Below are 13,035 nucleotides of genomic sequence, written 5' to 3'. Positions count from 1 at the left end.
CCAATTTGTCAAGATCATTTTCAATTCTAATCCTGTCCTTCAAAATGCTTGCAACCCCTCCCAACTTGGTATTATCCACAGACTTCAAGTGTATTATCTATGCCATTATCCGAATCATTTATGAAGATATTAAATAGAACTGGACCCAGGGCAGATCCTTGTGGGACGCCTCTCAATATGGCCTTCCAGCTCGATTATAAACCATTGATAACTATTCCATGAGTACGGTTTTCCAGCCAGTTGTACACTCACCTTACAGTAGGTTTGTCTAGGCTACATTTTTCTTTAGTTTGATAGCTTGATCTAACATCTTCTAAACTCTAGTCAAGACAAAGCTCATTGCCCTTTAGCGTGTGCTACGCGAGTTAAAACCAAAGGGGAGCCTAAGTTACAACTCGATCAACTTAGCATGTATTAAAATCAACACTGCCTGGCAACACTAGGCTTTTAAAATGTGTTTAGTTTACATGATCTAGCAACACACCTTTAAATCCTGGTCAAGCCACGACCAAACATGTCTTTTGGGATGTGCATAGATGACTATCCATTTGGATAGCACTATGCCTGTTGCCAAGGTGGCATGCCATTTTAAAAGATAGCCAACTGCAGATGGATTCAGACAGGCAACCTTGCTAACACTCCAAGTCCCATCTTCTCTGCAGGTGCTCTACTCTCCAACAGCAATGCCATCTGAGTCTTTACAATTAGACACATTGACACTTGCGTGCCAAATGACATCCCAACCCCCCCCCCCCCCCGCCTGGACAGCAGCTGAAAGGAAGAGGAGAGCACTTGTGGCTGCCAAAGAAACAGATTGCACTGTATTGGTCACCTGTGGAGCCTAGGAGCAGCACCTTGGACCTCACATGTGCTAGAAGCACATTCCTGCCACCCCTCTGCTTGAAGACAGGCTCACGGCAGGCGATGTTGGGAAAGGAGAGCTCAGTTGCAAAGGAGGTGCAGTCATGACATCCATAATGGACGTTCCATCCAAGCAACCAGCCAGCATGTGTTCATTTTGCATATGAAGTTACTTCATTATTTAGGGAACCATCACACTTCAGTGTTTCCAGCTTGCCCCTGCAATTATTTTTATAGGTTTCTCATAGAGTTAATCTAAAAATTCAAAACCATTTCCCAGTGGAATCAGAAGAACAGCATTACATGCTGATATTGTCAACAAAAGGATACTGAGTCACAGGTGAAGGTAAGGGCTGCTTATGACGCCCACTAGATATTCATCACTTAGGATTATTTTTAAACCAGCTTCACGGATGATTCGTTTGTTTCCTACGTTCATACTAACGCAGACTAATTCCAATCAGAAGAAATCATGTACAGAGAAAGGAAATAACACAATCTGGCTTTTTTTTTCTGGAACTTGAACAAAACAATTCTTTAAATGCAAACAAACGACCAGATCCATTTAAATGCTCTCCTTTGTTGAGACAGAAGTACCATTTCCCTCTGATGCATACATAGACCTTTCCGTTGTGGTGTCCCTCCTACCCCCCTTATTTGACTTGCCACATTCGTGTATACATTGTTGCAGTCTTATAGTTATACTGCAATGTCTCTCCCATTTTCCTCTATTTTTTTCTCTTTATCTAGTTCCTGAAAAGTAGATACATGTTTTAAATGCCTGCCGCACCTAACACCACTATTGGCTTCAACGGGAGCAGAGTTAGGCCATTCATGAATGCTTTTGAAATTCCTACCCTTTATCTATCTGCCTTTTAAGCTCTGCCCATTATTAAAGAAGAAGGAAGCTTAACATCATCTTTTGTCACCACAGCAAGTGATTGGGAGCAGCTGCTACAATCCAGGGGCTGCAGGAGACACAAGCAGTATCCCAGGCCTGGTTTGTCAGCACTTTGATAGAATCAGAAATGCAATACACTGGATTTGTGAAACATCCACACAACTTGCTGTTACCATCCCTGGACTACAGTCTTCCACTACTAGTGTTCCCAGTGCAGCAATAGCAGAATCAGTCTTTTTTTTTTTTTTTTTTTTTAAACAAATGAACAAATGGCCTGATTTTTCAGAGCCCCTGCAGCTCCTACTGACGTCAAAGGGGAGCCTCACACACACAGCCCCTCTGAAAAGCAGCCTGGTGGTGTCTAGTTATCATATTCCGTCTCCTCCCAAAAGGAGCCTTGCATGACCCTGCGGAGAAGAATGCTCCTTGAAGATAGCAGATGAGCACTGCTTGCTGTGGGCAATTTTGCTGGCAGGGGAAGAATATTGACTCTAACTTTGTGCTGCCCTGTCCCTTCAAGACAGTTAAATGGCTTTTACAATCATACTGTCTACAGCAGAGAATTAAAAGCTAACTTGCACTTACGTGATAACAGCTAGGCAGGTGATGAGCTGTGATCGCTGTGCCTGACTGGCTAAGAATTGCACAGTGGGGTCCTGCTCCATGACTGACATTACCATTATTATACCAAAATAATAATAATAGCAGTGCCCATGTTGCTATATTTGTTACCCCCATATGCCCCAAGCTACCCCGTCCCACTTGTTCATCTCATCGACTTGATACTTCCCATCTCCTAGACTGGGAGCTTTTTGGGACAGGACTGTCATTATATATTTGCACAGCACCCAGCATAATGGAGACCAAGCTGGTTGTGGCTGTTAGGTGCTACTGCAATACAAAAGTTCAACAATAACAACAAGTACCACCTCTGACAATCAGCGCACAAAGTGCAGGTGCCGCTAATGCCCACCTGAACTGCTCAGAATTGTGGGGAGGGAGACAAGGAATGAACACACATTTCGTTTTAGACAGAAGACTAAAAATTGATTCAAAACGGACATCAGAGCCTCCGCGTGTGGGACATAAACAAGGTGACACCAGTCAGATTTACCCAGAATGTGAGGCTGGACATAGGTTTGTGAGGCTGGACATAGCTTTGGCAGCATGGAGTGTTAAAAGAAGTTTATAATAAGGGAGATCGTAAGGGTGTTTAAATTAGGGATGTTCCTCGCTGCACAGCGGATATCCAGTTACACAGCCCCTTATCAGTGGAAGCTATGCTGAATTCGCTCTACTTCTTTCAGCAAAAAGGACACCAGGAAGGGATATGGGGCTGGACCTGGCTTTCCAAGAGTTAACATGGTTGGTATCTGAAACACAAAGGCCTTTTACCATTAGAGCACCTTAAAGGTAGAGGTCATTCTCCTCCACTAGAGTATTTGCTCTTCTTCAATATGGGATCAAATCAATGTTCTGTGAACTCAATGTCAAGACTATGGTTGACTTCAAAGGGCTTTGGATCAGGATATAACAGAGCCAAGCTTGGTTGTCACTCTGTAAGGGCCTTCAGTATTTCCATTTCAAGTCTGCTTGTGGGACCGAAACTTGGCTTTTTCCTTTTTTGTTCTAACTTAAATGTTAAGTCATTAAAAATGTCTGTATCATTGGATCTTAGAATCCCATTCTTAACTCACCCTGTTGTCCCAGGTATTTCAGCACATGTGGAATGTAAACTTTGTCACTGTTCAGAGACCCAGCACTACCTATGCTCAACAAGGTAGGGTAAGGACAGGCTTGCAATATTAACTTGGCATTTCTCTGGTCTTTTCTGGTTTAAGTTAGGTCCTGAGCATTACTTCAATAGCTCTGTGTTTAAACACACACACACACACACACACACACACACACACACACACACTCTATAACTACATAACTAAACGAATGGTATAGCAACCCACTTACTGCTTCCTCCAAGGCCATTAACATTCATAGGGAATAGAATCATATCATTTCAGGAGGAAAGCTACATCTGTAGAACTTCTTATATAACAGATTGAATTCAACAGAATTGCTTTCTGCCTTTAATCTGCTCAACAGTTTATCTGTGCTGTCCTGGTTGGTTGAGCTTTCTTTAAACCATTACAGATTAGTGTTCTGCTGTGACTAGTTAAAAGCTTAGCTTTGTTTATTTTTGTCAAGAACAGGGAGAAACCGGGTTCAAATTTTCATACAGCAGTTTGCAATATAAAAAGAACATGCCCAGCATGGATCAATATATTTTGTTTTGCACAAAATACAACATACAGGGAAGCAATGAGCAGAGAGATATTACCAGTGGCTGGGAAGAACATAATAGAGACTTTATTAAAAAAAAAGGAAAGAGGCATGTAGAGCCTCAGAAATATGTACAATCATTTTAACCCGTAAATACAAAATTTAATCTGATGTTCAAAATAGATCAACCACGCCAACCAGCTTTATATAAGAGACCAAATAATAAGTGGTCTAGTAAATTACTGCTAAAGAAGATTTATGTTTTTATTAAGTTTACATCACTGTTACAATTTATTAAGAGAGAAATCCTGCCAATAGTGATTTTTCCATCATTCAGTTGCAGCAGGGTCAAGTAACGTAACACTTATTTAAAAAAAAAAAAAAATAGAACTCAGATACATTGCTTACAAAGCGGTGTTTAGGTAACATTAAAACACTTTGTGGTAAATTCTCACAACTGACTTACGAAAAGTGAAAGCAGCTGATCTATCATAAGATTTTGGCATGAGTGAGCCATCATGCCTGAAGCCTCTATAATGATGTTCCCAATATATTCTTATGGACCAGATCCAACAACTACCATGCTTGTGAGACTTCAGTATAATCTATCTGATTACTAGATGCCAGTTTGGGATGGGAGAAAGAGACCATGTTCTTGAACACACTGCAGCCAAATACTGTGCAGCCAAGTATTGTTCCAGGGAAACACCCATTCTGTGACCGCTCAATGTGACTGCTGTATGAGCTCACAACTTCAGCATCTAAAATGAGTCAATGAGGATCTTTCCAAAGATCCAAAAATGACATAAATACTGAATAACTTAAGCAAAAACCAACCAGCCAAACAACCCCCCCCAAACAGAGTCTGATGGGGGTGGGGAAATCAAGAAAGGATTCCAAAAAGTAAAAAGAAAACAGCTGATTTTAAACAAAACTTATCAGCAAGTGGCTTTATTTTGCAAATTCCAATGAATTGCCATTAGCTATTAATTTATCTTTCCTCTCTGGCAGAAACAGAGTGCTGTTCCAGACCTTCAACTTTCTGTCTATGCTGGGCTGGTTAGTGCTCATGTGTTATTTAAACAAAGCATATTCCAAATGGATCTGACTATATATGGAATTCCCTGACGAGTAAAAGTTTGGATGACCTTAAAGAACAAACAAACCCAAAGTATGCTAAAATAGACTTTTAGTAGCAAAGGTCAGATATCCAGTATGACCCACCATTTCCTTGAGTGGCACACCACTTTTAAACTGGGCAGTTCCCTGCTGCAGAATACCATATAAGCTACCTTGATTTGATTGGTTCGTGCTGTCAAACCCAGTGCTAGAATTATCCTCGGCTGCTTTTCCAAGGTCAGGGATTTGCAAGCTAATTGTCCTAACATTGTATACTCGAAGCAGAATTTCCAAAGTGTTAATCTCAGTAAAACCATGTTCTTCCATAGCCAGGCAGGTTCTTTGAACTTGTTCAATGCAAGGGGAGAAGGAGCAGATGCGTCCACCTACAAAATAAGACAGGCAGTGGGGGAGAGAGGAAAACAACTTAATTAATCTTCGCCAAATTCTCTCAGTTACGCAAAGCATAACTCTTCGTACAGTGCACGTACATAATTAAAAGACCTAATATGCCTAAGAAATAAAGATCTCCAAGGAGATAACTATGCCGTTTATAGAGTCAACATAAAAATGGTGACGATTTTACAAGCTGTTTCAGCCCACTGTAGAAGTACAAATATGATGACAGATTAATCCATTTTTGGAATACACACTTGTCCATGATTTTAGTTCATGGTTCAGCTGCAGAGTTGATTGCATTAGACTGCTGAATTTTTTTGGAATCAACACATATGACCCCTGGACTGATGCACTAAACTGAAGTTGACTCATGCACTAAGATGAAAGTTAGTTTCTAACTCTGCTCCACATTACAGCATTGCCTTTATAATAAAAGCACACACACACTAAACTGGCTGTGTTTATTTGAGTCAGAGATGGTATGTGTAGACAGAATAAAGTAATCTCTAGTCCATAGATGGAGTGTTATTAAAGCTTCACCCTTCTAGTCAAGCAAGCTCTTCTCATGTCTCCCGAGTATTAAATTAAAAACACATTGTAAAAGGCAACCCTGTGTGCGTTTACTGATTGTTAGATCAGGCAGCTTCATGGCATATGCATCAAAACCTTTGCACCACAAGACAAGACTTTAAATTATATACTGTTACTTTCCTTCCCATTGAAGCACCCCCCAGCCTTTTGCTTTTAATTACTGAGTATTTTTACCCCCCCCCTCCCCTTTCATTAGCCCCAATGTCACCTTTAGAGCTGGGAATAGAACGATTCAGATTTACTCTAAAAAGCCACAGCCAAATCAGATCAAGGAATTATAGAGACACTGTCTACCATAAATCCAGGTCATGTGGTCTCACTCATGATGTAATGTCCCATGATGCAACTGCCCTTACTGAAAACTTATATTGGGGGAGGGGAATGATGGAAGAACACAAAAGCTGAAGCTATAATATTTTCAGATGAAAATGTATATCCATCTGCTTTGCATTCCTTCCCATCTCTCTCTCATGCTCCAGGTCTACTAATCCAGGCAAACCTCCTAAGCACAGTTATGTAAGCAGTTAAAGAACCCATGTATTTGACAGCAAAGCATCCTGCTAAAAATAGAGGCTAAACTGGTCCCACACGAGGACTGGTTTATGTCAATTTTTTTTTGGTTTTTAAAGCTACAGATCTAAAAAAGGACAGTGTCAGGTTTGAATGCAAGTGCTGCTGTAATGCCCCAGTTACAGTGCAGCAATGATGTGCTGGATGGTGACTGGGGGAGAATTCTTTCCGTGACCATTAATCCATTCTGCAGTAAATAGGTTTCAGATTGGATTTTATTTTAGTCTTCTAATAGAGTCTTCCGTGCCAAGGATACTTATCACACATCTTCAGAACAAAGCAGCCTTTTGTCAAGCAATTCCCCGAAGTCACAATTAAAAAAACAAATCAAATAATCACCTGCAAAAGTGACTTTGGGATACTGTGTATTCCACCAAGCTTGATGATTGCAATTTAGTTGCACATCCATACAGCTAGTACCAATTAAACAAAATGTTATATGGATTAACCTGCATGGCTACCAAAAGTACTCTGAAGCTGACATGATTCTTTTTGAAGGGGGGGGCAACTAGTACATATTTCTACTACAGTCTTTGTAGACATTACTGCATAGAGGAGAAGCTGGGAGGGGAATTTCCGTTATATAATTAGAAAGCTAGTATGATATATGCATGTTGTAAAGAAAGACATTACATTCTCCTTGTGTAGGAAACCAAACAAGTGTCTAACTTTGTTAAATGTCATTTCACAATAAACTCTTTGTCTTCAGAGAAAGAAGTTGCAGAGAAATCAGTGTTCTACTAGTGCTTCATTCAGTCTTTTCTTTTTTGGTGGTTTAAACAACAAAGCAAAAATGCTTTTCATTTGTAGTAAGTAGATTCTGCTGATTTGTTTGGACTCCGAAGATGGCTTTAGATATACAAATCTGCATTACTTGCCAAAAGCATGAAGCCTGCACGCAGCTGTTGCAATACTGGCCATCGGCAGGTCTTATCAAGCCTTGAAACCACAACAACATGCATTTTTGTTTCATGGGGTGGTTAGCTGACCACAGAATGTCTATACCAAATTTGGTGATGATTAGCAAAACAAACACTGACCGCCCACACACTAGACTGTTCAGAGAGCAAGGGGATTACACAAATTGGCTGTTCAAACCACCTGGTGGTAAAGGAAGAGTTTGTTTGAAATAACTAAGATAACATGCAGAAGGAAGTGCAGAACAAGGGTCACATTGCTTAATGCACTATGGGAAGGCGCTCAGATATTACAGTCATGAAGGCGGTATAAGAACCTGTATGTTGTTTTCAGTTTTTCTACTTATTTTGGATTACCTGTTTCCTCTTGTTATTAAATAGAAGGTGCACCCCGTAACACACCTAAAAATAAGCCTCGGTGCAGTAACCACCAAGCATCCTGCTTTAAGGCTTCCACTAGTTGGGAGAAGGGTCCCACATACTTTTTCCTGTACAGACCAGCCAGCAGGACAGATTTGATTTTTATGACATTGGACTTGCTGAGGGGGGAGTTCAGCTGGAAGGGATTCAGGCTACTATTCTGCAAGCAAATAAGAGATTTGAGGGGTGGGGGGAAACAATATGAAAGACTGAGAAGCTCTGATTGACGTGGAATTTCTGGAGTAGGGAAAACACTGTCGCTTGAGACACATAACTGCTCATCTGAAAACTGGCTCAGCCTAAGAATGGATGTGAGGCTTGCTGACAGGACAGAGGTCGACAGGCTTCCCCCGCCACATCAAGCTCTGGAAGTGCTGGGGATGGATAGTTTTGAACTTCCCCGACAGTGGGTTGCATTGTGCGTCATACCCTTTGGATTATCAGCTATGCAACACTGGGTACATTACAGTCGTCACACAGATGTAAATCTAGTTTCCAGCATTCACAGTTCTTATGAGCCCTGTTGTCCTTTAGACAGCAAGAGGCATTTAGAGTTTAAGAGACTGGGCTTTGAATTGCTTTGTTCTGCCACGTTGAGGAGTCCTTCATGAATGGAGTAAAGACACGTGCTCCCCATTCGCTTGCATGCGCACTGCTCTGTTTCTAGACAACCAGGGGTGGACTGGACCCAACAGTAGTAAAAACAGCTCAAAAGCTGAAACTTCTTAACTGAGTTTGGCTCATTTGAGTGCTTTCCTTTGAGAAAAATCTACTGCTACTACATTTGTTTAATGAGATCTATGTGTCATCATAAATTGATAGAGTAATTATCTGAGATTAATCCTGCTCACATTGGGAAGCTGTGTGAGCTTTTTGATCTGAGGCGCTGTCTAAAAATGTATGTTTATTCATGTATAATGCATCTGACAAGTACTACAGTTGAGGGGAAAAGAATAATGAGTCTGTATGAAAGCGCCTCCCCCCCATTCCTGTTATAGGCAGTGAATTTGTTGGAAATGTTTAACGCAGAGGTTAAATCTCACCAAGCTGTAGGCTGGGGATGAGCCCATAGAGTGTCTGGCAGCCACTATAAATAAGTAGGGGATTGAGAGTTTACAGAAGTCAAAGCACAGCTCAAGTTGGAAAGATTAGAGAGAGAGAGATACAAAAAGATGGGGTGGGGGTAAGAGATAATACTTGGCACCTGCATAGTGCTTTGTATGTTCAAAGCACTGGACAGACATCTAATTAATAATGAAGGGACACAGCTTAGTAAGGACCAATATCTATTCTGGGTCACTTAAGTGAAAACTGAGAATAACTCTGCTGACTTGAAGAGTAATTCCAAATTTAGCAGAATTTGGCTCTTGGTTATTTGCCTGAGCAATGATGAACATCTCCTTGCAGTCAAGAGGAATTTTGCTTAGCTAAAAACTGAGCTGCTACTTCTAGATATGACCCCAGTTAAAAAAGAAAAACTGGAAATGCCCCCCCTTTCACAAGAATTCTAACGCACACTTAATATTCAAAAGGATACATAATATAAACACAAATTATGCACTCTTGTCTTTTGCAAGTTCTCTCTTGTAGATATAGGTGTTCTGCTAGGTTAATTTGTCACTGGTGTGTTCTGAAAGACTACGAGCAGAGAATCTGGAGTTAGCAAAGCACCATTAAGTGCCACATGAAGGGGCCAATTATTCTGAACGTTGAAAGTGATTCTGTGATGTAGGAGATACAATACGTAATTTTATTTTTCTTAGGAAAAAAGAACATAATTCACAGTGTTTTGGGATTTCAGTGTAGTGTCACAATAAGAGCGTTAAATTACAAGGATCCCAGAAAAAAATAGGCACTAATAGTTTGTGGGGGCGAGGCAGCAGTGTCACAGAAAAGCATCACGATGGCATTTACTCCGTGCTAGTAGGGCACTAAAAATATTGCATTTCCAATGGGGGACAGGATGTCCTTTAAGCAAGTGTACACGTGGGTGATGCAATGAAATTAGAGGATCCGGTTGTCAGAGAAAATGAAAGATCTCTTGATTCAGAAAATATTCACTGAATCATTTGCCAGACTGTTAACAAGAGTTTTATGTACAATATTTTTTGGGGGGTGGGTGCATTCCCAAAAGGCATTGGATAAGTCAGCTGTTATTGCACCACTGTGTGCAAGGCTGGTCTGAGGAGTTGAGTGGGGGGTATTTCAGGTTTGTTCCATCCCTGTTTCTTACTGTAGGAGCAGCATAGCTCAACTGCTTGGGCCTTTGGTTCATACATAGTTACTTGTGTCTTAAGAAATGTCCACAGCTGTGGGATTGGCGCTGCTGTGAGGCTCCTACCTGCTCGGGGGCTGTATGTGGAGTCTGCTGAATCTGAGCACTTATATAGGGCTTTACAATCACTAAGTGTCACAACATCCCTGAGAAAGGTGTAGAATACCTGTTTTACAAATGGGGTAACTAAGGCCAGAAGGCTATAGGACTTGACCAGGGCCAAAGAGGGAGGCTGTGTCACAGCTAGGAGTAGAATGAAGGAGACTCTTGTTCTCCATCCTGTGCTTGACCAATTAGACTACATGGCCTCTCACGCTACAGCCTCCCCTCTGTGGCTTTGTTTATAGTGGTTTTTTTTAACCTCAAGTTAATAGATTGTAAATGTGTTAGCTGTCTGGAATTAAATAGCAAAGGCTAGCTCTGACACTCTACAAAGGTTTATTCCAGGGGGCAAATGTTTGTAGTTGATCCTGGAACAAACTTACGTGGCAACAAGAGCGTCACCAAAAGTTTGAGTATTGTGTGTCCTGGGGGAGGACGGTCTTCCACTTAGGGTGCCTGTCTGCTAGATTTAATTCCCTGCCTTGCCGCAGACTCCCTGTGTGACCATGGGCAAGTCTTTTAGTCGCTCTGTGCCTCAGTTCCTCATCTGTAGAATGGGGATAACAGCATTTCCCTACTTCACAGGGGTGCTATGATTACAAACCAATTAAAGACTGCAAGGTGCTCAGATACCACAACGACAAGGTCTTCAGTATTTATAATGCCAAGAGTGTCTGTACTAGCCTATAAAAATGTGTTAGCGACCTCTAGTTAATTGGCAAGTGATTAACTTGAGGTTAACCAGTGTAGACAAGTCCTCTGTGACTCAAGTTCACCACTGCTCAGTAGAGGAATCAGCTCAATTGCAGGTGATCAGCTGGGAGGGAGCTTGCAGCAAACCCTACTATTATTAGCATCAGTCCTTATGTCACTGACATCTTCTCCCTACCAGAGTCTGGTCAGGAGTCTTCCCCACCAACCCCCAAATTGGGAAAAACCTGTGGCATGGTTTTCACTTCTCCCTAGGCCAGCCCTGGGTGGCTATAGGCAGGGGACCATAAATAACCTAGGAGGCTCAAGAAAGAAAGTCAGTGAAACCTTTTGCATGGTGGAAACAATGTACACTGAAGGTTTTTTAAAATTGAAAGCTGAGGTTAGCCCAGTGCAAATAATTCCTTACCCTCCTCACAGGGCTGTTGGGGGGGATTATGTAATATTTTTATAGACACTTTCTGAGAGAATAATGAGACCTAACAGATAATGATTACAACACAGCATTCTATATTATTGTGCTGGGGAAAAATAGGAGCAAAAGCCCTGTTTTAAACCTATTTTGAACAAAGAAAACAAAGTTCTTGGGAAAAAAAAGAAAGAATACTCTGATGAAGTGCAGAGCATCGGAGTTGTACTGTACTGTAGGTAGATGAACAGACACAAGCCCTCAGAGGAAGACTTTTAGAGGAACCTTTCACTGACAAGGCATAATCTCAGTGGACCAATTATCTGCCCTGGCCAAGCACCACAATAGGCTAACCTGCCAACACTGTGTCATCTGCCTCAGTCGATATCTTAAGAGTAACTGCAAGTTTCTCTCTTTTAATTAATGGGTGTACGACACTTAAGTTGAAGCGGGAAGTCTGGATAAAAGGGTTAACGCTGCACACACACAAAAAAAGGGATTGTTTCTATAAGTTCAGTACTCAGACTGTTGATCTAAGCAGCACCAAAAATTGGTTTATAAGACAAGGGTCTTGAGTAAAACCCACTGAACATACAGCTGTACTTTGCCCGCATCGTTACAAGAAAATGTAAAAGCCTGCATGAACACAATTATAGAAGCAAGCTTCTGCCTAGTCTTCTGCAGCTTTGAAAGCATTGGATAACATTTACGATGGAGGGAAAGGAGGTTGGGAAATTAATATTAGAAAGCTTTGGTTCAACACTATTCAGCTGTGAGACTTCTGTAAGTAACGAGTTCCAGAATATCCAGGAACTATACACACAGGTTATTTTTGTTAAATTATGGAGCTATAGTGACAGATTTCTAGCTTTGTTGTTTTGATTCAGCCTGAAGGGATTAATAAGATCTTAGCCAAAAATCAAGGTCAGACACTGTGAACAGCAGCCATTACTGTGAAAAAACATCAATCAGCAGATGCTGCCGAGGAAAGCGCATAGGTCTGGGAATGGAAGCAAGACAGGCAGTGATGCACTGCCGAGTCACTGAGATATTAGAAGGCAATGTTTTTTGCTGAAAGTATGAAAAGTGAAATCAGCAGAGAAGGATGCAGCTAAGGTTCAGAGGAGTCTGAATGGGCACAGAGCATATAATTAACAACAAATAAGGGCCTTCGAGCCACAAACCCACTGGCCATTTTATTCTCCAAGCTCTCTACAATATAGCAGTGCTTTAAATGGGAGGCCAGGACAATCTGAGGCAGGAACATGAGTGATAAATGTATCCTTTAAACAAGGCTATTAACCATCAGCCTATGAAAATAATGAATTACAGCTATTTAGAGCTTGGGACTGAGTAGAGGAGGAAAAATAAATACTTCTCTTAAGGCTTTGTTGACCATGTACTCTAAAAGTTAGCTCTTAATATCCTCCTAGGTGATATTTTTATTACAAATACTGTTTTTGTTGTGTTTTGTTTTTTAAGG

General features: G+C 41.2%; 1 protein-coding gene across 1 annotated transcript in view; it reads right to left on the bottom strand.

Annotated features, from left to right (window-relative positions):
* Positions 1–4,104: 4,104 nt before the first annotated feature.
* The window catches only part of TRMT61A (tRNA methyltransferase 61A), a 29,328-nt gene continuing 20,397 nt past the window's right edge, over positions 4,105–13,035 (bottom strand). The window contains exon 4 of the mRNA XM_024217180.2: positions 4,105–5,544. Coding sequence (XP_024072948.1) covers positions 5,216–5,544 — 329 coding nt within the window. The 3' untranslated portion in view covers positions 4,105–5,215. The remainder of the gene's footprint in view (positions 5,545–13,035) is intronic.

This window comes from Terrapene carolina, unplaced genomic scaffold, assembly GCF_002925995.2.
Source record: "Terrapene carolina triunguis isolate 2854851 unplaced genomic scaffold, T_m_triunguis-2.0 Scaffold189, whole genome shotgun sequence".
In the NCBI taxonomy this organism is placed as follows: domain Eukaryota; kingdom Metazoa; phylum Chordata; order Testudines; family Emydidae; genus Terrapene; species Terrapene triunguis.
This window is presented reverse-complemented; position numbering and strand designations above follow the sequence as displayed.